Source organism: Gavia stellata, chromosome 27 (genome assembly GCF_030936135.1).
Source record: "Gavia stellata isolate bGavSte3 chromosome 27, bGavSte3.hap2, whole genome shotgun sequence".
In the NCBI taxonomy this organism is placed as follows: domain Eukaryota; kingdom Metazoa; phylum Chordata; class Aves; order Gaviiformes; family Gaviidae; genus Gavia; species Gavia stellata.
In genome coordinates, this window is record NC_082620.1 from 2,692,260 (window position 1) to 2,718,679 (window position 26,420).

The window sequence follows — 26,420 nt, forward strand, 5'->3', positions numbered from 1 at the left end:
GAGTCCACAGCGCGGCGACCCGCTCCTACCGCGGACCTTCGCCTAGCAAAGCCCCACGTGGTGCCTCTCCTGTGTGCTTCCCATCTTGACGGCTTCTGCCGTGCGCTCTTTGGCCTTCACCTTTCCCGAGCAGAAAGGCTTCTTGGCTCCAGGCTGCAGAACAGAGAGACATCGAACACCACGTTGGCCCGTGAGAGCTCAGCATGGCCTTCACACAGGCTGCGGGCCATGCGTGACCCTCCCTTCTCCCTCACCCTACGTGGCCCAAACCCATCGATACAGCTGCCTACGCACGCATCACCCTCCAGCTTCAGCAGTGGGGATGCTGCCGTGCAGCCGAGCCCGGCTGAGCAGCAGGGCCCCGGGACGCCCAGGCTCTTGGGACGGTCAGACAGACCGCAAAATCCCGAGTCCCTGACAGACGGAGCTGGCTGCTGCATAAAGTGCAGGAGCTGGGTATCGCATGGAGCTCCCAACTCTTCGCCTGGCATCTGCCCCGCCGCTGCTGCAGAAGAGCAGAGCCACCCGCCGTACCCCACAGCCGGAAAACTGAGCCAGACCCACCACATGCTCCTAGCTGATCCCAAAAGCTAGGTAAGTGCGTTACGCGGTGCTCTCAGCTTCTGCCGAGGCTCCACGCTGGGCTCCTTCGCATTTCTGGCTGCAGCAAGCACTCCGCGGAGGTGCCCTACGCCAGAGATGCATCCCCAGAGCCAACAACGCTCTTGCAACTTTCAGGCTGCTGATGCCCTGGGGGTCTCCCACCACAACCCCTGCTCTTCCTTTGCCAAAGGCCTCCTGAGCCGTCACCTCAGAGAGCGCAAAATCACACGGCTGCACCTGCGAGGGGACAGCTTTCCTGCGGCAGCAGCCAGCTCACTTGCTCGCCCTTTCTCGCCTCGCCTCCATTGCGTGCAACCAAGGGACTGGAGGGCATCCTGCCTTCCCAACTCTGCCTTCTGGAGAACGGGCACAGCCTGGAGGCTCCTTTGCCTTGTCTTCTGCAAGGCTCTGGATAACACCAGGAGTCACCTTCCTTCTACTTGCAGGATTTGCCTCGGGCATCTTAGCAAGAGCTGAGCCTTCAGGCTGTGCCGCACATCCCTCGTGCCTTCCTATGTCATCGGGGCAGACACAGCTTGAAGCACCTCGCTGCACTGCTGACCACCGTGACCTGCCCTTGAACACTCGGGCATGGGGACGTTTAGCTCCTGGAGCTCCAGGTCTCCTCGTGAGCCTGGCTCGCCTGCTCCCGCCTTCTCACCTTGTGCAGTTTGGCTGCTCGCAGCAGCCTCTTCCCCTGGCTCAGTTGGAGCTGCGTCCGCTCCAAAGCCTCTTTCAGCAGAGCCTTCTCTTCTGCCTCCCTGTAGGCTTCATCTTCTAGTTTGGACATCTCCTCCTGGCACCTTCGCAGGGACGCTTGGCTCAGCCTGTGCAAACCGGGACGGGGGGGGTCTGTCACCCGCATGGACCCCTGGACCCCCAGCTGGGTCCTGGGAGAGACCGCTTTCGAGCAGCACCATATCGCACTTGCGTCCCTCCTAGGGCCCCCCCCACGCCATGGGGTGACACTAAAGGACATCAGAGCGGCTAACACCTTGCGAGGACCTGCGGGTGTTTTAGCAAGCGTTTTCCCTGCTCCGATTCTTTACGACATGGAAAAACCCCTCTCCGCCTGCCTTTGCTGAGGCAGAGGTGCCACCTCTTCGAGGCTTCCCCCACCTCACACCCACCCCCAGCCACCCCACCCCGACGGCTGCGATCCCTTCTGTTCAACGTACGAGCCCGGAGAGGGACTCTGGGTGGCTGTGTCAGCACTGCTGGCTTGGAGATCGCTATCAAACCTCTTGCCTACTTTGAAAACGGCAGCATATTTACACCAGCCCAGAAATATCTTTCTACACCGCTTTTTCCGGTGTTGCAGGCAACCAGACTTCTGCATTTCTGCAGCGAGCAGCAGCGGGGCTTGCACAAGCGCACCCATGGGTTGATCCCTGCTCCCTAACACATAACCTTGTGCGGCAGCATCACCTTCGGTCTGCACAGCCCTTCCCATCGGCTCCCAACGCCTGCCTTGGTCCTGCTGACGCTGTCCCTCCACCCCAGCCGATGCTGCCACAGGGTCCGGCCACCCCGGACTGGGGAGTCTGCCAAGGTTTCCCCGACTCCGACACTGCTTAACTGCACAGGGCCCTGCAAGGCACCATTGCAGAGAACCAAGAGGACATTTTGCTGTTTCTCCTAACACTTAGTTTTTATACTGTGGCCACAACACAACTGGTCCCAGGCGGATGCACAACCTGGCAAGGGGCTGCACCACTCCGTTCCCCAAGTTCCCCATCACTTTGCATCCCAGGACACGGTGTCACTCGGACCCGTGGCCAGTGACAGCCACCTTGCCTTTCGGTACCTGAGCTGCTCTACGCTGGCCTTGTAATCTTTCAGCATTTCTTCTTTTCTTTCCAGACGGCTCTTGAGGTTCCTGATCTTATTATACAGAAGCTCCAGGTCCTTCCGTCTCTGCAGTCCCGCTTTTTCCCTCTCCTCCTGAGGAAGGTGCTTCAGAGACGGCATTCCTGACAGCTCCTTCACCTCCATCAGGCTTCCCAGAGCACCAATTACGTCAAGGTACTGTAGGAAGAATAGGGAATGCATTATTTACTAGGCCTGCCAATTCCTCTGCCACATAACATCGCACCGCTCAGCCATCTGCTTTCATTCTGCTCTGAGAGAGATGAAAATGTCGTGAGTAAGCTGCTGCGTGCCTTCCCCTTTGTTTAATTTCCACCCGTGCTTTCCCTGGGCGAGCTTTTCTGAGCGCTCCTAGAAATACATCCGGCTGGGGTTCATCCGTGCCTTTGGGCTGAGTGCTTGGAGAGGTGGCACACCGCACCGGAGCACATCCCAGCTCCGCACCAGCCCCTTTCACACCCGGCGTTCGATTCCCAGCCATACGACTCTTTGGGGTTGGATTTTTCCTTTTTCAAGATGACCCATTTTCCCTGCTGGACATTTTTCTGCCCTTTTCGGAGGGAAGAGACCCACTTTCACAACCCACCCACCACGCTACCAATGGACACCTCCTCTAGCAGCCTCCTCCATCACCCTGCAGCCTCTCTTGCATCATTTAGCAGGCGTTAAAGTTGGTGGAGGTCTCTGCCCTCACCAACCCTCCCTCTGGTTGAGGATCAGCCCTGACTGCCCAAGGGAACACCCCCAAAGACCGTAGGTGGGAAGGGGAGAAGGATGCGTGGTCTGGGGTCCTGAGACGTCCCAGCAGACGCCCGGCATGCCCTGTGTCCTGCAATAGGCAGTTCATCCTCGACCACATTCTTGCGGAGCCCTGATGCCAATCGCTTACTTCTGAAATGCATTTGAAAACAATCTACCCTCTACAAGTGCGGGGTACCATCTTAACACGTCTACCGCTGACGTACCATCTTCTCGCCGAGGTCTGTCGCATCAACTGTCTGCGAGCTCGCTGCCCCATCAGTGGCCCGGTATGAGCCCCCGGTAGGAACACAGCCAGGAACCTGCACAGACAGGGGAAGACCAACAGAGCCCACAGATCTCCTGGCTTTGGATTGAGCTGCCGTGAGCCTTCCTTCTGCTGCACGGGAAAACCGCCCTGGCAACGCCGCGGTCCGAAGCCTCCCACCCCGGTCAGCCTGCAGCATCCCTGAGCAGCGCTGCGCCAAGGGTGCTGGGCAAAAGGGACAGAGGGTGATCCCCTCTGCAAGCAATGCCTTCCATTAGGCTGCATCTTGCACGCTGCCAGATTTTACACCTCCCTCTCTCTCCCCTGGCTTCTTATTTAGTATATCTGAAAGCCTAATTCTCCCTATTCCAGGGAATACTTCTTCAGTGAAGCCACAAGCACCACGAACCACAAACAGCCTTCTTACCTTGCTGGCCTTCAGTTTTGCTCCCGACACGGGTGCAGGTTCCTTCTCGAGACCTGTTTTCTGGACTGTTTTCTCTGGTAGGTCTTTCGTCAGGACGACCAGCATCTCTGAACCCTTCTTCACGACAGCTGGAGGCAAACAAACACTCAACAAGTTGTTCCACTCTCCGTACGACACGCTGTGGCTTCATACCACAGCCACTTTGAAGCTTGCCAGGCTTCCCCTTACGGAGACTGTGCACGGAGAGAGGCACAGGCTGTGGAGTAAAGCCTGCACCAGCCTTCCCTGCAGACATCACTATCCGAGTGTTTGGGCATTGCTTTCTCTACGTAAATAGGATGCAAACCTATTTGTCAGATGGCAATTCAGAAACTGCACCACAAACCGCTACTCGTAGCTACTAACGGAGATGGAACTGCTTTTCCCTACTGCTCTCGATACAGGGATATACGTGATGGAAAGGGATGGAAAAAGAACGAGTTAGGGCAAGCAGAAGATTCTCACAACATACAGTACTTGCAAGGCTTTGCAAGATCACAACACCCAAGGCTCGGTTCCTTCAGGCGACAGCTGCTCTCTCTTGCCTTGAGCAGAGCAGCACCCGAGCGCGGGAGTGATTGTGCACAGAGCCGGGCGCCCGCTCGCTTCTGGCTCTGACTGCACGGCAGCTACCGCTGCAAAACCCTTCGCCAGCTGCCTCTCTTTGCTGACTCCTGCAAACGCCACCTCCTCACACGTATACACTTACCAACACTTGATGCCTGCGAACGACACCAAGTGCCTTTTTAAAGCCTGTAGCTGCGCCGCGGGTTCTTCAGGGCTGTTTTCCTATCACCTGCACGCATTAACACACGCGCACGCCAGAGCTGACTTTGCAAGGGAAAAACCCGAGCCCATCGCAAGTGAAGAGCCTGAGCCCCTGGCACAGCCCATCGTGCCTTCTCTAGCGTTACGTGCTCCACCGGCGCAGACCACCCCGGGGTCTAGCAAAGGCGAATGGACGCATCTTCCCTTTCTGGTGACAGCCACGCTTACCTGAGGGATGCGTCTTCTCCAGCACCTTTATTCTCTCCCGGAGCTCGGCCAAGCCTTCTTTTTGGCGCTGGATCGTTTCCTCGTGCCTGAGGCCTCGGCATTTCGCGCCGAGGTCGGCCAAGTCCAACGCCGGCTCCTAGAAGGAACAGCCCAGCCGGTTCTTGCCCAGACTGCATCTGGCTCAACACGAGCTCAGCTTAAACCTGGCTTAAGCACAGCCTTGCTGAAAGACACCCGTCACTCGGCACGTGCCAAGAGCAAAGCCCATGGAGCGTCTCTCCCTACACCCTCTCTGTGGATTTGTGGGGTAGAAGAGCAGCGTCAGAGACCAATTCCATGCTCCGCTGCACCAGCCACACTCCGGTGAGGACATAAGCCCTGCAAATGCTCCAGAAAGCTGGGAGAGGCGCGGTGCGCGGCTCTGAATGGCCATGTCAGCATTTTTCTCTTGCACTTTGTGCTACCACGGAGCATTTACTGTTAGCTACGCACAAATACTGATACACTTTGTGGCCTGCATTTATACACTATCTCATGCATTATTCTCTTTTAAACTACACCCGTGCACGCAGACGCACGCATTCCCCTATTTCAGCCCCGTCCAGCTTGCTGCATCGTGATGAACATCCAAAAATCTGGGACAGGGCAGGCCCATCATCCCACCCTGCACACAGGTAATGTTGGCTGCAAACTGCCCGTTCAGGTCTGGCCACCGTCGCCCCACAGCACTGCTCAGCGAGACACGGTTTGCTCCCGAACCACGGCTTTGGCTGGGCTGCACCTCCAGCGCTCTGCGCTTCCCCTCCCCGTCGCGATGTGCGGAACAGGACGGGCGATACCTCCCGCTTGTCATCTGGCTGTGAGTCACCGCTTGGCCCCCGCACATCCAGCCTTCCTCGCTGGCACGCTGTCTGCCACTGTTGTGGTACAGGATGTACGATTTCTACAGTCCCTCCATCTGCTGCTGCAACCACCTTGGAGTTCTTCCCATTTCTCGCACCGGGGAAATCAAATAGGAGTTCAGCACAGGAGGACAAGGAACATTTCATCCTGTCCTGTGCAACAAGCTACCCCTACTCCTGCGCACATTCAACCTTATAACTCCTGTATCGCCAATACAGCCAGCATCTACGGCTGAGCAAGGTTGGGAGATGGAGGGAACGCTTGCACATCTTTCCGTAAGCTGCTATCCCCTCTAATCGGCAATTATTGCACACACAACACTTCACGGTTCCAAAGTGCTGTACAAACATCAGCTCATTAGCCAGCAGCAATGCCTGCTGCCAGCACGGCTACCCCGGCTCGCAGGCAGCACAGGCAGCCCTCGGCTAGGGAAAGGGCGGCCAGCGATCCTGCACTCCTGCCTTCAGCCAGCTCTGAGCAGACACGAGGCTTGGCTGGGCATTGCCAGGTCTCACCGCGAGGCTGAGAAACACCATGTGCGTGATCGATACTCTCAGCAAACCCAGACCTCGTCAACCTCCGTGCGGGCTTACCCTCTCGGAGGCTTCACCCGCCTGCACTGGTGTCCCAGGAGCATCCTCCGGTTTTTCCACTGTTTCTCGGGAGGCATCCTTCAGCGCTTGGCAGCGGGCTTGAGCTTGCCTGTGCCAAGAGATGAGACCGTCGTGGGACACCGTGACGGATGAAGGTCACCCAAACAGCTTGCGGAGAGCAGCACCCTGGGCACCCGCCGATGACTACCACGGCGTGGGTGGGAGTATTCACTTAGCTACAAGTGACTTAGTTACACGTCCACTGGCATGGGCTCCACTAAACCCCCGTTTCAGTTCACGTGGCACTTCCATAGAGACAACATTGCTGAGCTCTATTCTGATGCTCTCATACATGCCTTTTGCTCCCGGGGAGATACCTAAATGCCATCAGCTGCTGGGAATCTACAGAGCAGCTTTTGCAAAGCATCGGGTCATGGCGGTGTGTACCTTAACTCTTCAGCTGCTGCTTTCAGGGCTCGATCCTTCTTCTCCGCCAGGCTGGACACCTGGGATAGCTTCTCTCTGAGCAGGTTCAGTTCCTGCTCTTGGGATTTCACCCTGCTCAGGTTCCGCTCCAGTTCCACCTTCTGCTTCTCGCTCAGCTCCCCTAGGCACACAACAGCTTCATGGGTTTCTGGCTGTCTCATCACCCAGTCCTGGGGCACCCGCAGTTCTCGGTGAAACGAACTTCACAGATGCGTCCCCTTTTCCCAGCGCACCTCCGCGGGGGCTGTCAGCAATAACGGAGCTTGTCCCCGCAGACCCTTGCCCTGCCCTCCATAGCAGCCCTCAGATCCTGGGCAGTGCCAACGGACCTCGCTTTACTAAATCACAGCGCAAGGCCAGTCTCTCTGTGTGGGCTTACGCCAGAGTAATTGCTTGCTACGGCAATTTTCCTTCAGACTGGAGAATCACAGGGTTGCCAGCATTTCCTGACTTGCAGACTTACCTTCTTACCTTCCTCGTAGGCTCCATCCCCACGTTCACATTGCACCATTACAGGCAGCGAGAGCAAGCCATGCGCATCCCTTAGTTTTCAGGCTCAGGCTCATTTCTGCCCGCAGGGTACTCCCATAAAGCCTCTCCAAAGCACAACCATGCCCACTGAGGAATCCCAGGCAAGGCTCTCCCAGTCTACTGGCTCAAAGGAGCCCACCAGTGGGATTTTGAGAAAGATGGCCTCAGCTTTGTCCACCCGATCTCCACCTGGTTACCCCTCGCTCACCATCACTGCTATCGCTTAGCCAAGGACAGGGAGGAATTCACCCACCCAAAGGGAACGGACCGCCTGCTTTGCCCTCAGCAGGGCAACTCCTTTGCTTTAGGATGGCGACATCTATTTCCCATTATCTGCATGTGCCCACTAGTACCTCCCCTTGTTACTGCTCAGAAGAGGGACGGGAAGATGGAAACCACGCAGTACGCCTCACCCACCTCTCATGTCCGACATCCTGGCTCTGGTTTCCGCAAGCTCTTTGGTTAGACTGGCGATGACAGCCTCCTTGGACAGAAGCACGTTCTGCACCGCTGTCAGCTCCTCCCGGAATTTCCTGAGAAAGATAACTGCAAATCTCACCGTGCATTCGAAGGACTCATTTCACGGAGCCTGCGCACGCCTGCCTGAGCTGCATCTCATGATTAATACATACACATTACTTTCTTAACTGCCTTTCAGTCCCCTGGGTTCGTGCCTGTGGCACTGGGACTTGCCAGCTCTTTTACGCGGAGCCATCCGGAGGGGACTGCAGCTCACTCACACGCTGTTCGGCATCACTTTGCTGCACTTAAGACCATCTCAGCCTAGCAAAAGGGCTCTTTTCACCATCACAGACAAAAAAGATCTCAGGACAAGTTGCGGTCAGCCCCTCGGTCTTCCTTAAGCTCTCCTAGCGATAACTGCTCTTCTCCAAGCCCCTCTGAACAAGACCACCATCGGCAAGTGCTGCTCACCTCAGACAACTGTGCGACTCTGCGGCAGGAGAAACCTCCAGCTGAGGTCCCAACGTTGACTTGCGGGCATCACCCCGAAACCCTACAGGACACAATAACAAAGGCCAATTGCTTCTTTGTGAGGCATACACATTTGGACCGCTTGCTTCTGCTACGTACATCCTTTCCTTCAGGACAGCGTTGAAGACTGAGGACCATCTGTTTTGCAAACCCATGTCTCTTAGGGTCCAGTTCCAACAGTGTTTCAACAGTTCCTTACATCCTTCCTTGCTTGGGATCACTTATGCCCAGGTGCAGCCCAAAGTGCTCCAGTCTTGTCACTTTAGAGGACAAAGAGCCCTTCTCCGGTGGGAAAACTCTATGACCGTGGTGCGCTACCAACAGTCCCCAAAGCCACTGAACAATATACTGCAACTCCCTGTGAAATGGCTTCTTCAGGGACTCACGCAGCCCGTCCTGCATGCAGGCAAATCTCAAACCAACAGCTTACACAGTGCTTTCCATAGCAGCAAATGCACCACTCCATCTCTATATAAATTTCACGTTAGCTGAGAAGGTTCCCAGTACAGACTCATCCCACACAAGCCTTAGCTACCTTCTATTTTTCCCATGAGCGCTGCATTTTCCTCCTCCAGCGTCTTCTGCTGCTGCTTGGCCTCCAGCAACCTGTCCTCTAAAGCCACAATTGTCAGGGAATGCTGCTTGCTTTGCTCTTTATATTCCACTATTTCTTCCTGCAGTTTCCACCTCCGTAATTCGTTGTCCTCCCGAATGGTCTTGAGCTGCTCCTCTCGCATGAGTACCTGCTGCTGTAACGTCATCTATAGGAAACAAGACGTGTGATCTCAGTTGGGAGCGTTGCGTGTGTTTTCCTTTGGGATCATGATTGGCATCATCTCTCTGGGCTGGCAGTCAGAAGCACAGAGGGAAGGGAAGGTTTTCAGGGAGGGGGGAGGCTGTAAGTCTCTGCCCCCTCATCAGCAGGGACCGGGGAAGCCTTCTTCACCGAAACCGCATCTACGCCCCATCCCCTGCCTGCACACAAGGGCTGTTGGAGCTACCTCTTGCGTCGCGGCTTCCTCCAGCTTGTGCATGGCTTCTTCCAGTTTGCGGTCTGAAACCTCCTGCTCCTTTGACTTCCTTTCAATTACCTACATAAGGAAATTAGCAGTAATTGAGAAGTTAACAAGCTTGCAAAAATCCACCTTTCTCTCTGCAGATATGCATCTATGTGTGTTTGGGGGGAAAAACCCACCACAGTCTACCGACAGCCCCTGACCAAATGGGCCACCATGCTACAGAGTACTCTCAGATTTATTTATTCCACAGGTGTGAGCAGTTCTGCTTTACCTCCCGTGCATGCCACTGACCTCAGTCATGCTTCTCAGTTGGCTCTCCAGGTCTCGGATCTTCTTCTTTTCTTCCTCCACGGATTGCTTGCACTTGTCCTTCTCCTTGGCGACAGCGCTCTCCAGATTCTGAGAATTGACAGCCCACAGTTTCAGTAAATTAAACAATCGTACCATTTGGCAAAAGACCTTGACTCCAATGAGGAAAGCATCCATGAGGGTCGCTGCTCTGGAGCAGGGGCATGTTATGGGAGAACACCTTGGTACGACACGAGGCGACTCGATGAGGGAGGGGATGAGAGTGCCTGGGGAAAGGTAGAGCAGGAAGACCAAGGAGGAGCCGCTTAGCTGCTCCTTACCAGCCTCCATAGAAAACTTGATGCCGGGAAACAACCATTCCCGAAGCAACAGACACACAAGCACTCTAGAAACCGTCTTACAAGACCACCACAATAAGCCCATCACAACACACAGACACAGCAGAACACCAATTCAGACCTTTACTAACACTATGTCCTGCACCAGCGCCATCGGCTCGATGACCTGGGCTCCCCCGGGACCGGGGGTGACCCAGCGAGAACCCGCCAGGCAGCCACCCGCCCTGCTCCACAGGGGTTATTCTTTTCCAGCCAAAACAGACCTAAAAGGAGTTCAGCATGGGGAAGGGAGGGAGCAAAAGGCTTGCAAGGAAGCCTACTTGTGCTTGCACTCCGTTTACTACAGACAATGCAATGCCTTATTAAGCTCACGTATCTGGATGTTGCTCCTTGCTTTCCACTTTCTCCCAGGGACTGACCGGCAGCAGTGCATCCTGCCATTACCCAGACGCTTTCCAGTTCCACTGTGGATATTTTGGGGAGTTAAAATCACCCACATCAATATAGGAGGATATCCGATAACCAGGCTCTTGGGACTGCATCTGGACAGTTCAGGGCTAGAGACTTCTTCTTCTCACTAGGCAACACTATTACAGACACCTATTTTTCCTGCATAACAGGAATTTTCCTAAAAAACAACCGTGCCACCGTACCTCTTTGTTCTCCTTGTCCTTTTCCAGTATAATTTGCTTGATTTTTATCTGTAGGTCTTGCTCGTGTTTCGCTTCCAGGTCCTTCACGTGCTCCTGCAGCAAAGCTGCCTGCGACTCCTGGACCCTCTCTAATTGGGCCTATGGGGAGAGAGCAGATACCGGGGAGTTAAAGGAGCTGCGTTAGCAGCAGGGCAAGAAATAAACATCCTGCATAATTCAAAAAAGAGATATACCCTCCATCCTTGCCACATTAGGGATACAGACACCGAGACGCTGACAGTGGGCTCTGTCTTCCCCATTCCCCTGCCTCTCCTGCAGACCCAGGGACCTCTGCCACCACGCATTCCCAATTCCGGTCCCACACCGGCTCGCTTCGGACTACCATTGTGTTTACCGACAGAAAGATCCCCAATCAACTTGGTTTACGTACATACACATTTCTATACCTGTAACATCTGATTCCTCTGCGCAGTGTCCTGACTGTTTTCCAACAATTTCTCGAGAGCAGCCAACAGCCCTGCAAAAGCCAACGGGGTCTCGCTGTACAGGGTGCTCACACAGCCCACGTATACCACCTGGAGCATCCTCGGAGCCTGGGGATGCCGCTTGCCTCCTTGTGAAACTCGCTTTGGCCACCGCTGACCTTCAGCCCTGGCCCTTGCCTGATGGTGGGGGTCCGCATTCCTCCATAGGCAGCAGGGAGAAGAAGGGACCACCACTAGCTTCCCACACGGTCACCCTCCACGCTCATTGGGATACCCAGAAAACACACTTGACATGGGTTTCCCTCCCGAGTTGGTGCAGCTGATGTGCTGGTGTCGGCTATTGGGGAAGGAGAGTCCCGTGGGCAACAGTTCTGCCTTGCACCCGCAGACCCTCACTAGCCTAGAGACCCTCACTAGCCTCTGGCTACGGGATTCAGGCTCAGCAATCCCCTCGGAAAGGCTCCTGGGGCCAGCCGACGGTTTCCCCTCCGCACTTGCTGGAGGCGTGGCACATTCCCACCCCTGGGAGATCATTGCTATTGCCGAGACCTCGCTGGAAGGGAGCTTGACTGCGCACACAGCCCAGCTGCCTGTTCCCACCAGGAGACTCCATTTTCCTTGTCACACACTGTCACCCGTTTTCCTGCATCACCCCGTCTTCTCCAAGCCCGACACTTCTACAAGAGCCAAGGATGGCTCGTTGCTGCACGATGCTCCTGGTGCTATAATTACCACTCTGCTAACCACAGCAGCCTCGCAGCTCCTCCTGCACCCTCGCCGACGCCGCCCCGCTCCACCCCACTGCCACCCAGCACACGGCACGTCCTGCACCCCTGTGCGATGCTCAGTGCTGCCGTGAGAGCGATGCTCCCCCTCCCATGCTGCTGTCGGAGCCGTTACTCCTCTGCAGTGACACTCCACAACACACGATGCTTTGACACAGACCTACGCTTTGCTTTCCACGCACCCTTCACCTAAACTCGTTTTCAGCAAACTACGCAGCAATTACTCTGCTGCTCCACAACAGGGGTTGCTCAGGAAAGACAAAATAATTCGTAACCTCAGAATCACTAAGGTTGGAAAAGACCTGTAAGATCATCAAGTCCAAAAGACAAGACCTCAAGACAAGGAGTTCAGGTCTCAGCCAGCACCATGGCCACAACTGTGACCAAGAAACATTTCCTATATGCCACCATGGGAAAAAAACCCCACTTTGACTGAACAACCATGACATCGATAGATCAGGCCCACCACACGCAGCCATTGCATCCCACAGACAAACCCCCCTGAGTCCTACGCGTGGCGCTGCCGACGCGGGGTGACCGGTGTCGCAGAAGCAGGCAATGAGCGTGCACGCTGCCCGAGCACACCGACCCCAGAGGAAAGCCTCACTCCGTGAGTGTCCCTGGACAAAGACAACCAGCAAAGGCACCAGCTCCTTGACTGCCATCATGGCTTGCTAAACCTGGGGTGCAGGGAGGGATCTGCTCTGCGAAACAGAGGACTGCTTGCTTCTCATTAGAGCGTATAACTTCATCACACCTGGAAACGTTCCCAGACACGAGTCCCACGAGAAGGACCTCTCGCTCCTTGCCTGCTGCGTTAAGTCTGGGGAAGGCTGGTGCTGCGATGTGCAAGCCTTGCTGCCTGCTGTTACCCCATCCCCTCCTCGTGCTCTCTCCCCTAAGGTTTCTTAGTTGCCCAAACTGCCCAAGATTTGCACCAACGCGGGGCCCTGGCATCCCCAAAGGGTGGCTGGTGCTGGGCTTTCTCCTCTACAACCGGCGAGCTAGGACATCCCACCTGGAGCAGGTTTGTTCCCAGCGACACCCAGCGGGACACAGACCTTTGCTGGAGGCATGGAGGTCCATCCCCGCGCTGGCCAGGAGCCGCTCCGTGTCCTCCAGCCAGGACAAAGGGACACGTGCCATTTCCACCACCGCCGCCCCGATGGCCGAGACTGAGGGGTCCAGGCACACCGCCTCCAGCCTCGCCAGCTCCCCTCGCAGGCTGTCGCTGCTGCAGGAGCTCCTCAGGCACACCTGGAGAAAATACAGCCAGTGAAGAAGCTGGCCTCCACGGTGAGTGAGCTTCTGGGTCTTGGCAAATAACACATCGTCTCTGAAAAAGTCCTGGGTACAACCACATGAACACTTTGGTATGACACTGCGTTATTTGCAGCTCGAGTACTGTGTTCAGTTTTGGGCCCCTCATGACAAGAAGGACATTGAGGTGCTGGAGCGTGTCCAGAGAAGGGTGACGGAGCTGTTGAGGGGTCTGGAGCACAAGTCTGATGAGGAGCGGCTGAGGGAGCTGGGGGTGTTCAGTCTGGAGAAGAGGAGGCTGAGGGGAGACCTTATCGCTCTCTACAACTGCCTGAAAGGGGGTTGTGGGGAGGTGGGTGTTGGTCTCTTCTCCCAAGTGACAAGCGACAGGACAAGAGGAAATGGCCACAAGTTGCGCCAGGGGAGGTTCAGGCTGGATATTAGGAAAAATGTCTTTACTGTGAGAGTGGTGAAGCACTGGAAGAGGCTGCCCAGGGAGGTGGTGGAGTCACCATCCCTGGAGGTGTTCAAGGAACGTGTGGCCGTGGCACTGCGGGACATGGTTTAGTGGGCATGGTGGGGTTGGGTTGGTGGTTGGACTTGATGGTCTTACAGGTCTTTTCCAACCTTAGTGATTGTGTGATTCACTTCATGGGTCAATATCTTTGGTGGGAAAGCTCCTGGCAGGCCCAGAGGAGGACACACTTCTGTGACACCTCCTATTTCTTTCCAACCACACTCACCTCTCGCTGATCTGGAGAGCTGCGTGCTTGCTAGTGCTGATGCACAAGAGTAGCTTTTCTCTGACCTATCCTCAGGCCAAAAAAAATGCCCTGTGCCACTTATCTCCTGGCTGCCACTTGGTCATCAGTGTTTAAAGGACTCACCTGGAGCTCCCACAGGGATTTCTTGAACACCTCGACATTTTCGGACACCTCCTTTTCCTTGGAGAGCCTGGAGCTTAATTCCTCCTGCAGATGCTTCTCTCTCTCATGACTTTGTTGGTTTTCTTCGGAGATCTGCCTGACCTTCTCTATCACCTGGCAAAAGCATGCAGAGGAGAATAAAGCACTATATAAACACCCTTTTCCAGCTGAGGGAAATATCCACTGAGACACAGACTGTCTCAGTGGGCAATGATTAAAACTTGGTGCAAAATATCAGCCACATCAGACTCCTGGGCTTGTCCCCGTTGCAGCCCACTGACTCCATCCAAGCTTTGGGGGACAAAAAGGATCGTGTCTCCTTCACATCATGGAGCAGTGTCATTAACCTGGGACAGCTGCTGCACAGCTTATGACTTGGAGAAGCTTGGATGCTACCAGCAGTACTGTGCATGGAGCAGGCGGCGCGGCCGTTCTGCAGCGGCCGATTCGAGCCAATTTGGGCTTTGGAGGCACCGAGCATCTCCGTGCGCTGGTATCCAAACTCACCTGCTGCTCCGTTACGGCTTTCCCTGCAACTCCCGCTGCTGCTGGAGAACAGACTTGCATCACTTGGGTTTTGAAGGACTCCAGCTACATCAGAGATTGACACAGGAAAACAAAAATCACTGATAATTGATATGAGCTCTGCTGGTCTGCTCTACCCAACCCTGCACACATCAATCACAGAATCACTAAGGTTGGAAAAGACCTGTAAGATCATCAAGTCCAACCACCACCCCAACCCCACCATGCCCACTAAACCATGTCCCGCAGTGCCACGGCCACACGTTCCTTGAACACCTCCAGTGATGGTGACTCCACCACCTCCCTGCCATCAACAACACCGAGGCCCTGTGCACACTCTTGCCCTCCCTTCAGGACATTGTTTTAGCTCACGCACCTTTTTCACCGTGCAACTTTGCAAGGGTTCCCTGACACCCCTCCTTTGACCCCGCCGGCAGCGAGGCACTGCGGTTAATCACATCCATTACATTCCCTACAAGGTGCATGGTGTGGTCACCTCTACCATGCACAGGGGAGGCTGTCGGCTCCCCGCCACCAAGGACAACGTGACTTCTGAACATCTCCTGCCCTTCTTCTGCTGAGGGATGATTACAATGACTGAGGGCTGGTCCGCATGGCAAAGGACAGACTGCCTGAGCCAGGCGGTTGCTCCCTCCCACGCTCCAGCAGGGATTTCTGACGGCTGACTCCTATTTTCTCCTGCGAAACAGTCGGGGCAGGCTGGGGACAGCTGGGGATGCCACCCCCAGCCTCTCTGCAGGAGCTGACAACCATTCCCACCCAGGTCAGCGCTTTACACTTCTGCATGGCAGCTGGTGCTGGCTCCTCCCGGGGCTTCCACAAACGGCTGTCCCTGTGCTAACCTACATGGGAGACCCAAAAGTCTCCACCTGCCCTTAAAAGCTTGAGGTTGCCCTTTGGCTCCACTCTGCACAAAAACTGGGGTTATTTTCCAAATACGTGATAAAACAACTCATAGCTTTTTCTCTCTCTCCTTGACTGGGGTTCCTAACAAATTCGTGCTAGCAAAACTCTGCGTTGCAGTTTAACGGGGTGGGGAACAGCCTTCTTGTGCGAAGCATGGCTTTATCCTGGTGATCTAGCACAGTATTATTCTGCAACGGTCTGTCTCTGCCTGGAGCAGCTTTACCTAGGCACAGAGGAGGGTTTGCGTGGGTCCCAGACAGCGTAGCTACAATTATAGAGCGTATAGTACTGCATTTCTGTATCCTATTAAACACGCAGCATCTTCTACGATGCCTACACAAATCCTGTGGGTAAGCCTATTACACTGCACCCGACGACAAGCTAAGCCCCGTGCCAGGCTTTGGTGCTCAGGACTCTGCATTTCCTTTCCTGCACTCAAGCACAATGTCCTTCCCCACGGGAAAAGCCGTACTTTCGCTGCCTTCAGCCCAGACTCAGGATGCTCCCCATCCCTGCCTCCTCCCTACCTGCTCCTTGGCCCGCCCCGCGTCAGCTCTCAGCAGGCGCTCCCTGCGCCCCATCTCCTGCAGCTGCAGAGCTTGCCTGGCACAGGCTTCTTGCAGCTCCTCCTCAGCCTGCAAAGAGCATTTGCATATCAAAGCAAGACCAGAAATTCATGCCATAAGCACTTCTACGCCAGCTATCCACTATTCGCATCAGATGAGTCCAAATTTAGCTTTGAAATAGCAGCAGACAGGCAGCAATCCTTTTGCGGGGGGGTGGGCTTGCCGCATCGGACGCTTAACGCTGCTTTTTGCCCTGGGTTTTGTCCTCGGGACATTTTCTATCCTTGACCTTCTAACACCGCTTGCATAGGGCAGTCTCTGCTGCACAAGTTACCTTCTTCCCTGGGGGTCCGTGGAAGAGCTCGGCACATCTTGACCCCTTACCCGTACAGCCTGCGTGCGTGGGGCTTGCTGGCCCTAGTCCCACACCTCTGCCACCCGTGCCAGGCGGCCGACGTACCTGTCATGCCCGTCCCTCCCTGCCCTCCGCCACGTGCCCCGCAGCCGGACAGTTACCTTGGCTTTCTCGGCTAGCTGGTTTCGGATGCTCTCCTGCTCGGCACAATACTTCTGGACTTCCCCCCGCAGCCCCTCCAGCTCGCGTTCCAGCTCCCCGATGCGCTGCAAGAGTCCCGGGACAGCGCAGGCTCTCACCGGAGGAGCTGGGCACTGCCTCTCTGGAGGATTTTAACTGATAAGCAATACATTTCCCCCGTCTAGCCCGTTTCATTTACCCTGGAATTTTCTTCCAACCTATATTTACTGCGGTTAGATTGGCTTTCAAGTAGAATTTAAATCTTATTATTGACACCATTCTCCTGCATTGCAACACGGTGTTACAAATTTTTACAGGAGTTTACGTTTCTCTGGTTCGCTATGCACATTAGGTGCCTTTTATTACAGGAGCCAGATTCAAAACAACTCCCTTAAAATGACCAGGTAATTATTCTCTCAACGACGCATTCCTGCAGTCGCTGTTCTCCCGTGTGCTCCATCACCCCAAATGACTTGAGACTCACATTTCGGCACACAATTACTTCTCGCTCTCCAAGTTCATGCTTCATTTCCTCTTTAATTCTAGAGCACTAGAATGAAAGGCAACCGAGGAAAAGAAAATCATCAGGGCAGGCAGATACCATCATTTCTGCAGCAAATGTCAACACATACTTCGGTGCTACAGCCCAGCTAAGTGCTCAGATACCTAATGGGTGGTGGAATGCCATGATGGGGCCATCGAGGCACTGAGAGCACGAGAGCATCCGCACCTGGAAATGCCCGCATTAAAGCATTGCCTGGCTGAGAGAAGGACAAGCATCTGCAGGGAGTACCCAACAGAGAGAAATCCCTCTGGCCTTAGAAATATTATAACAGGGATAAGGGGAAAGGACCAAAGGAAGCAAATGCTTCTTAAAAACACCCATGGTAACCTGACCGGGATGGTGACGGACATTTCCAGGCTAATCATCACTGTATCAGACTGTGCTTTGCAGCTTTGAGTTTCAGGGTATCAGGGTTTCAGAGACCGACCCCATTCTGCCTGCCCCGAGCACTCAGGTGCCTGTCCCGCGAGCTTGCATGCACCAGCTCCCGCATCCCTCCAGGTCTTCCCGCATCCCTCCGGGTCTTCCCGCATCCACGGAGCGGGGAAAACCGCAGAGGGATGCTCTGGGATGGGCCCTCTGCCTCGACAGGAGCACCGTGGGCCACCAAGTGCCACCAGGTCCCCAGCAGGATGCTTCCCCGGGATGCCTGGTCCCCCTCCCGCGCACGGCGGCTTGAGCGCTCATACATATCCCCTTTTCCACCAGTTCAAGGGTTGATCCACGCCATCCATCTCCAGAGAGCAGCTCGGGGAGGATGGTCAGCCAGGTAAAGGCTGGCAGGTGGGGTGACCTCTGCCTGCACCCCAAGGGTCCCATGCATCATTTCCATTACTTAAAATTCACAGTGAATCACCGAAATCTCCCGGTACAGCGCCTAGTCAGCCAGCCAACACGCAGCACCCGCTCTGCACTTATTATGCAGACAATGCAGCTCTGCCAGTTGAGGAGGGAGCCACAAATACAGAGAAACAACCTGCTGCACAGGCCGCTTTCTTTAAGGGAAAAACCAGGCTGGGCTGCAGGGAGCCACATGAAGACGGGGTTTCCATGGCTCCTCGGGAGGATCTTGGCACGAGTGCTTTGTGTGTACAAACAGCTACTGTGCTCACAGAAATCCAGGGCACACAGTACCTGCATGCAGAACAAGGAGGGGGATTGAGCTGGGGAAGGCGACACCGCTCCGTGGGCATTGCACGGCACCTAGACACAACCGCAGCCCCATCCCAGTGGTATGGCTCTGCAATTTCTATTTGGGTGCAGCCCGGACCCTAGATTCCCACATAATCCATACGCAAGACTGTAAATTCCTGAGCCCATCATTCGGGACGTTAACCTTGGCAGACACGACTGCTAGCTGGTTGTCCTTTTCTTGGTTTTCCTTCTTCATTTTTGCAACATCTTGCTTGAGTTGCTGGATTTTCTGCTCCTTCCCGGCAATCTCCCTTTGCAGGCTGGTCACTAGACCTGAGGAAAGCAACTCGGGTGAGAGGCTACCCGAGCGTGTCCCTGCAAAAGCCGCTGAGCGGCCATCCTCCCTCTTTGACAAGCGTCAGACTTGGAAAGCAGATTCCGCTTTTGGCACGCCGTGCTGGACACTGCTCCCTGACAGCATCGCTAACAAGTTCCTCGGGGCCTCGCAGCACATGCTGCCTGGAGGACGAGCAGCTCCCTACGGATCCATTTTCGCTGCGTTACTATGTCAGATCCATGGCTCTGCTGCCTTCTCCCTGCCAAGCACCGATCCTGCTCCCTTATCTCGGGCGATGAAATCAAGCAGAACGCTTTTGCTAATCTGAATGCAGTACGAAAGCCAGTATTTCGTGCACACACTACATTCCCCGTGCCTGATAAAGGCAGAGGTAAAGGCCATTGGAAAAGGCTGGCGGTCCGAGGTGGCCCTTGCAGCCGGGTGCAGCCCCGCAGCAGCACGGCTGGGCAGCCTCCCCCACGGGGTGCACGGCAGCCCAGTAAGCAGCACCGCTTCCGAGCGGCTCAGAGCCTGCCCTGCAATCGGTGCTTGAGGCTTTTTTCCCCTACCAAAGTTCTCCGTCCCATCACTCCCTGCCTTCGGTCCCCACATTGTCCCTCTCTCCCGGGGCACTCATGTCAGACACTGCCTGCACCTCCCGCAGAGCTTCAGGGCACGGAAATGAGGGCTTGGACGATTTCTACGAGCCTCTACAAATCAATTTGTTGCCAGAAGAGTTTTGCCAATGCTCACTCATTTTGAGGAGCCAGTCCCAAACTGCTTCGTGCCCCTAAGAGAGCTCCAGGGATACAATACCTGCAGCCAAAGAGTGATCCCTCTTCAACTTCTCACTTTCTTTCCGCAGCCTTCCGATCTCCCGGTCTCTTTCGTAGAGGGAATGGCTGAAAACCTGGCTCGAGCCTTTCTGCGCATGGCTGATCTGCAAAACACAGATTGACCCGTGTCCCTCGCCGGATCACTTATTATCTTTATTACAGCCCCCTTCGGAGAGGGAAATCTAGCGCTTCCAGGTCACACTCTGATGGGGTTACTCTTTAGCATCTTTGACTACCTCTCAGCAGTCATTGCTTTGGATAGGATCTTCTTAAATTCATTTTGGCTGTTCAGGCTGAAATCCTAATGTAAAAGGCAGGGAGAAGCAATGCCTCCCACTGTCTGCCATGCCGGGAATCCATGGCTGGGGCTGCGTGACACTGCTAACGTGGTAGTAGGCAGAAATGCCTGCAGATTTATCACCTTCTCAGGGCATACATATTTATTACTTAAACGCAGATCCGGAGCTGCTAATAACTCATGTTCGCACTTCTGCTGCAAAGACAGTTTTTACAGTCCCTACTGGAAATGAGGAGCTGGGAATAGTCTGTGCTATCCACCTCGGCACATCATCGCCACACAGACAGCACAAATACACTTCCCGCTGCTCAAATGACTGGTTTCACGAAGCAATTACTGGAGGGTATAGAAGAGTGAATCCACAGGTGGAAGAGGATTTTGTCAGAGAAAGCAAAGCCACTGGGAAGACAGGCACCACACATCATCTCATCCTGGTGCAGTAACAGCAGCGATGCTGACAGCACCCTGAAATTATATCGCCTTTTCTCCACCAGGAACCTGCTCATCAAAAGCTTTTCTTCATGACAGAGAGTAGGATGAGCACAAAGCATTTCACAGCCTCCTCCAGACTCAGGATTAGATGGGAGGGCAGGATGCAGCTGGGATGGGCTGGCGAAGATGCCCAGCTGCTGATCTGTGTCTTGCATCACACCAACACCTTGGATTGACTCTTTTCCCATGCTGGAGATACTCGGGAGGACTCTCACGCTGTCTCTCCAAGACATTTGCTGAGGTGTCATAAAATGTGGATGCGTGCTACTAACATATCCCTGGAGAAGACAACTATAAGCCCTCTCTCCTCTACCCAGCCGCCTATTTTCACCAGGACGCCCAGGGGCTGGGCTGCCTTTGGGATGGGTATTCACCCTGCAAACGCCACTACGCAGTCCACTCCTGGGGCAAGGGGGGCGAGGGGGAAGCAGGGGGTGCGGCTGCCTGGCCCACGGTGGTCGTGCCTGCCTTTTCTCTGCCAAAGGCTGGTTAAGCTTCTGTTTCCCTCTCCACTGCGGCATTACGGATCCTACCCCATACATGGGACGTTTAAGTACCAGCTTCTTTAAGGGAAGCTTGCACAGAAAGCAAGCAAATGTGCAGAATAAGACAACTGGAAATAACACATCTCCTTCAGTTCCCCTAGTTCCAGACCTGCTCCTCCTAAAAACTGGGTGTTAAACTAAAAATACATGTGTATCAGAGAGGTATTTCCCCTGCTTGGTGCCTGTTGAGGCATTCAGTACCTGTTCCCTCAAGGCTTTGATCTCCTCCGTTTTGGCTCTCAGCTCGCAGTCGAAGGTGAGCAGCTTCTGGGTCAGCTCTACCTCGTTCCTCGCCGCCGCCTGAGCCAGGGTCTTCGCCATCGCCGCAATCTCATCCTGCAGATCTCTTATCACTGCATCTTTCTGGTTTGATTCTGTTTCCAAACCAGAAAGGCGACCGATTTCCTTGTCCAGTCGCAGAAGCTTTTCACCCTGCGGGCAGATTACGGGTGCCGTCCGACCCTCTCTGGCTACGGACATGCCGGGCTGCCTGCTCCAGGGGGTACCGACTCACGCGTGGACCTGCTTGTCCCGGCTTCCCGCGTCCCACCGCACCCCCAGAGTCCCCCCCCTTTAGTGACAGCCCCTGTGCCCGGCTGGGACTCGTGGTCAGACACACGACCACTTGGCAGGGTTTGCCTGCTATGCCAAGGACCAGGGCAGGGATGGCATCCCCCACACCTTCCCCAGCATCACCTTCTCCTGCAAGAGGAAATCCGCGTCGTGAGTCCCCAGGGAAGGGGCTCCCCCCACACCATCGCCGGAGACGCTGGTTGAGACTGGAAGAAAGCAAACACCACAGCAGCAAACATCAGCATGAGAATTGGTTGCAGGTAGCGGCAACGCTTCTTGCGGCATCCCTCTCGCTTGTCTCAAAACTACCCTAAGGCAGCGGCTACTTCATAGTCCATGAGCTCGGTTCACAACCGGAAGAGAAACCAACTATTTGGCACTAAAAATACACCAGTGCAAACAGTCTGCACAACAGAGAGGAATAATACACCTCTGGGAAGCAAGAAAGCCTCAAGGGCAGCACAGACACCGCAGACAAAGGCTCCTCTGATTTTTCAGCATTGCCCAGCCCCACAGAAAGAAGCTACGCTTTTACGGCTTCCCGCGTGTGAATGGCTGTGCTCACTGCCGTTAGTGTGTGCGGATCCTTTTGGCTCTATTTCCCAAAAAACCAGATGAGTACGTGCTAACTTGGAGCGCGTGCTTCCCTCCCTTTACCTGCACTGCAGTTTCAAATTCTGCCCATCCACGCGTCTTTATGCGATGCTGCTGGGACTGCACGGTACTGCCTCTGCTCCGGAGCACCAGCCGTACTTTGGCACTTCACTATTGTCTTTGTGTTGCTTATGGCTGCTCAAACAACCCAACCCCAAACCAGGAAAACAACCGGATTGTGTATCAGGCCATAACAAGCTACATTCATGGCAAAAGTCTTGTTCTCCAGCTGTACTATTCCCCCAAATCCCTGCCTCTGCTCCACCGCTACTGCATACTTTATTTTGAGAAGCATATCAGCTATGGACCTAGTTTAAAAGTTCCTGCACTCAGGACAGGCAGTAACTGCACTTCAAAGGAGGAAAAACCACCACTTCAAACAGGAGATGGGAATAGGTGAATCACCGGTGCAGATAAAGTTAGTCATCACCCTTCCGGGTCACGCTCAAGGAAAAAGGAAGGGGAAACATCCCTCTCAGCTACGAGGGCAATGGTATTCCCCTTTGTATGTCACAGCGCATTTCTTAACTGACCCACGTGCCACCGAGGACTACACACGGTCTCCGATTAGCTCGCACTGGACAAGGACTCGCACCCAACTGCTGCCGACGCTCGTCACTTCTCAAAACTGCCTCCGCTTGGATCAACTCCACTCAACGCTAAGTTGCTCAGAGAGGATACCAGGCTACGAACCACCAGGTTTGGCATCGGGGAGTACCTGGCCTCGCCGCGGAGGTCCTACTGAAAGCGGCCGGCGGCACGGTGGTGGCCACGCTCCTAGCCCAGCCACTCACGGGTCGCTTCCGCAGCGGCGGATGGGGCACGTGGCCGGCTGCTCTGGGAGCCCAGCTGCCGGGAGAGCCGGGGGGATGCTGCCACTGCAGCAAGGGGAGGTGGGGAGGAGACGCAGGTGTTGAAGGTTTGGACTCTGCAATGAACTGGAGCTGCCCGGTCCATGCCGTGTGACGTTTCACGGGGGGATAGGACATCTGCGGTGGAAAGAGACCATGATATCAGCAAGATTTTAGGAAGGTTTTTAGCCCCTGATGTGTGTGCTTTATGTCATACAAAACCCAGGCACAGATCTGAGTGGAAGCAGAATTCCAGTTCTTTTCCATTTCCATTGCCCAAGTATTGGATTTAAATCAGGAAGCCCAAATATTTTGCTGAAATTGAAAGAAATTATTGGGGTTTGCTGCTTTTTAAGCTCTTCCCTCTCTCTCTAGATTTGACCACCCTAATTCTGCATGTCGTTCGCAAAACCTGGAAGCCCTCATTTCACGCCTCTCCTGGCTCACACGCCAGCGGTCCTACCCTGTTGCTCCTCCCATTCACCATGCGGAACCAAAGCCTCTCATGGCATTCCTGGCTTGCCATCGTGTTTATCAGACCTTACGCTGGGCTTGTCAGATGTAATTAGGACGCTATCTGCTATTCACAGAATCACAAAGGTTGGAAAAGACCTGTAAGATCATCAAGTCCAACGATATGAGCAGAGCTTTCCAGTACGGGAGAGACGAGCCACCATTAAGGTCTTGTACGTTGGCTCAACTACAAGGGCTGAACATCTGCCGACGTGGCCTGGGACCTGGCCTGGATGCAGACCTCCAACACCCGGCTGTTATCCTGGCATCTTACTGAAGGAGAGCCAAAGACCCCAGCGCACGCTCCCCACTACTCCAGCACCTTGCCTTCTCCCAGAGCACATCCAAGCCCCATCGCTTTCGCTAACGATGCGACCCTGGGCGCTTGCTGACAGCTGGATTCCACCATTGCATTATGCTATCCCTTTCCGGGCACTTGTGCTCTGAGGCACGGCTGGGATGTGAATCCTAGCTGGGTGTTGCTCCTCTTTACAACATGTTCCTCTACTACTACTGGAAATGAGAGAGACCTCCCTATACCAGACACCATAAACACTTCACAGGGTGCAACGCGGAGGTGATTTACTCTCTGCAGTCAGCAGGGTCAGGCTTCAAAGCTCTTCCACCAAAGGAGGATCACAGAGCCCAGAGCAATGAAGAGGCACCCACAGGGCTTCCTCTGTGTCACGGTGAAAAACTGCTTTTGTGCTTTTTTTGCTTTAGTGTTGAAGCACTGGCAGAGGCTGCCCAGGGAGGTGGTGGAGTCACCATCGCTGGAGGTGTTCAAGGAACGTGTGGCCGTGGCACTGCGGGACATGGTTTAGTGGGCATGGTGGGGTTGGGTTGGTGGTTGGACTTGATGGTCTTACAGGTCTTTTCCAACTTTAGTGATTCTGTGCTTTCTGGGCACATCCTACACGTGCACCTTTGGAAACTAAAATGCTGATGGTTCCAGAGACAACAAAATTTACCTAACCAGTTCTGGCACCCCAGCTGCCCCGGCTTCATCGTGCATCTGGGCATTTTTTTAACCTCTCTTGGCCAAGGCTTTTTGGACAACTTTGGATTCAGCAGGTCAGCTTGCTACACCAGGATTCTCGCAGAGACCTCCAAACCCAGTATCTGGGTGCACAAACTGGCTGACTCCAATTAAGTTTTATTCATACATGGGCACTGCTAGGAGACCAGGCTCTGCGATTCCCACTACCAGGCACGCTACACACACAGTTTTTTGGGACTCTGCCTCAGTATCTGTTTTCTTGGATTCCTCAAGAGCCAAAATAATAAAAATCATACTAGAACTTATCAGTCCTTAACTGGTTTATAACCCAAAGGCTCAATGACCTCCACAGACATCCCTACACCATTCTTTTCCTGGAGACAGGAGACTGCCACTACGTTCGACCACATTCTTTCCCAGTTTACAGTTGCTTTGGGTTTCTCTTGCACTCCGAAGTCAGCTGCGACGCCCTGGCCATGCTCTGCAGAGCAACACGGTATCTCCAGCTACGCATGCTGCTGCCGAGCAAAGCGCCGGTCAGGGCTGCACCTTTTAGTTTGCCCTAGGTTTGATCCAAACCCCAACTTCTCTGATAGTAAGCAGCTTCTGAGGAAACTTAAAATGCAAATAGAGGAAAAGGACGTTTTCCAGACCTATCTTGCTCATGTCTACCTTGCTCTGGGGAAGGTGTCCCGTGCTTTTCCCTGCTGAACTACCTGAGTTTCTTCAGCAGAGGGAGCTCAAGCTTTTCATTCCCCCCCCACTTCCCCAAGGATCACCCAGACGAGCTTGGGAGCCTGCTCCTGCTCCCTGGGCATCAGCACCCACCCTTCCCTGGGCAGCCCCATCCACCCTTCCCTGGGCAGCAGCACCCACCATTACCCGAGGAGTAGCACCCCACCCTTACCTAGGGAGACCCATCTACCCTTTCCTGGGCAGCAGCACCCACCCTTCCCTGGTCACCCTTCCCTGGGCAGCAGCACCCACCCTTCCCTGGGCAGCAGCACCCACCATTACCCAGGCAGCAGCACCCCACCCTTACCTAGGGAGACCCATCCACCCTTCCCTGGGCAGCAGCACCCACCCTTCCCTGGGCAGCAGCACCCACCATTACCCAGGGAGCAGCACCCCACCCTTACCTAGGGAGACCCATCCACCCTTCCCTGGGCAGCAGCACCCACCATTACCCAGGGAGCAGCTCCCCAGCCTTACCTAGGGAGACCCATCCACCCTTCCCTGGGCAGCCCCATCCACCCTTCCCTGGGCAGCAGCACCCACCATTACCCAGGGAGCAGCACCCCACCCTTACCTGGGGAGCCCCATCCACCACCAGCTCGAAGGATGCTCCCCCTGAGCCGAAGCGCAGGATATCCCCTGGACTCACTTTCACGGCCGCATTTTGGACCTGGCAGCCGTTGACGAAGGTGCCGTGGGGGGAGTTGAAGTCCTGAAGGACAAAGCTGTTGTCCGAGGCGGCGAATTCGAGGGCTGCGTGATGATCTGCTACACCTGCGGACTGGCACGGGCAATCAACAGGCAAGCAGGGAAACCTGCCGGAAAGCAGCTCAGGTTTTGTTAGCGATTTGCCAAGCTCCCCTCTCCTTGCTGTACGTCTCTGCGTGAGCAAGCTGGTAGCCCCTACGCTTTGCACGGAGGAATCCAGCGCATAGTCCTCCCCGCATCCAAACCACCGTCCGTTTTACACCCAGCGCACGTGTCCGCCCGGGAGCCCGGCGGCTTCCTCGCCCCTACCTGCAGGACGATGTCGGACCCTTCGTGCCTGCCTATCGTCATGGTGTGCGGTTTCAGCTGAAAACATCCCTCCGAACTCCTTAGAAAGGCTTGCAT

The 26,420-nt window shown here is 54.8% G+C and overlaps 1 protein-coding gene across 1 annotated transcript; it reads right to left on the reverse strand.

Annotated features, from left to right (window-relative positions):
• Positions 1-42: 42 nt before the first annotated feature.
• FHAD1 (forkhead associated phosphopeptide binding domain 1) lies at positions 43-26,420 on the reverse strand. Its single transcript, XM_059829845.1, has 29 exons — positions 26,325-26,420; positions 25,882-26,088; positions 22,927-23,197; positions 21,678-21,760; positions 21,504-21,506; positions 21,183-21,413; positions 19,627-19,750; positions 18,676-18,806; positions 17,259-17,324; positions 16,756-16,860; positions 16,201-16,308; positions 14,729-14,812; positions 14,183-14,335; positions 13,097-13,292; positions 11,212-11,282; positions 10,766-10,903; positions 9,757-9,864; positions 9,448-9,537; positions 8,982-9,207; positions 8,387-8,468; positions 7,871-7,986; positions 6,884-7,043; positions 6,437-6,545; positions 4,941-5,076; positions 3,906-4,033; positions 3,438-3,533; positions 2,411-2,631; positions 1,265-1,430; positions 43-153 (listed from the first exon to the last, which is right to left on the reverse strand). The coding sequence occupies exons 1-29, from the start codon at positions 26,418-26,420 to the stop codon at positions 43-45; spliced, it is 3,816 nt and encodes a 1,271-aa protein (XP_059685828.1).

Bases quoted from the DNA above. Each gene is read 5' to 3' on its own strand.
- FHAD1 (XM_059829845.1), bottom strand. From the start codon at position 26,420: ATGCAAGCCTTTCTAAGGAGTTCGGAGGGATGTTTTCAGCTGAAACCG. The intron at 21,761-22,926 runs GTACTCCCCGAT...GCTTTCTTCCAG, and splicing joins GACCTCCGCGGCGAGGCCAG to TCTCAACCAGCGTCTCCGGC. The intron at 9,865-10,765 runs GTACGGTGGCAC...GTCAATTCTCAG, and splicing joins AGGACAAGGAGAACAAAGAG to AATCTGGAGAGCGCTGTCGC.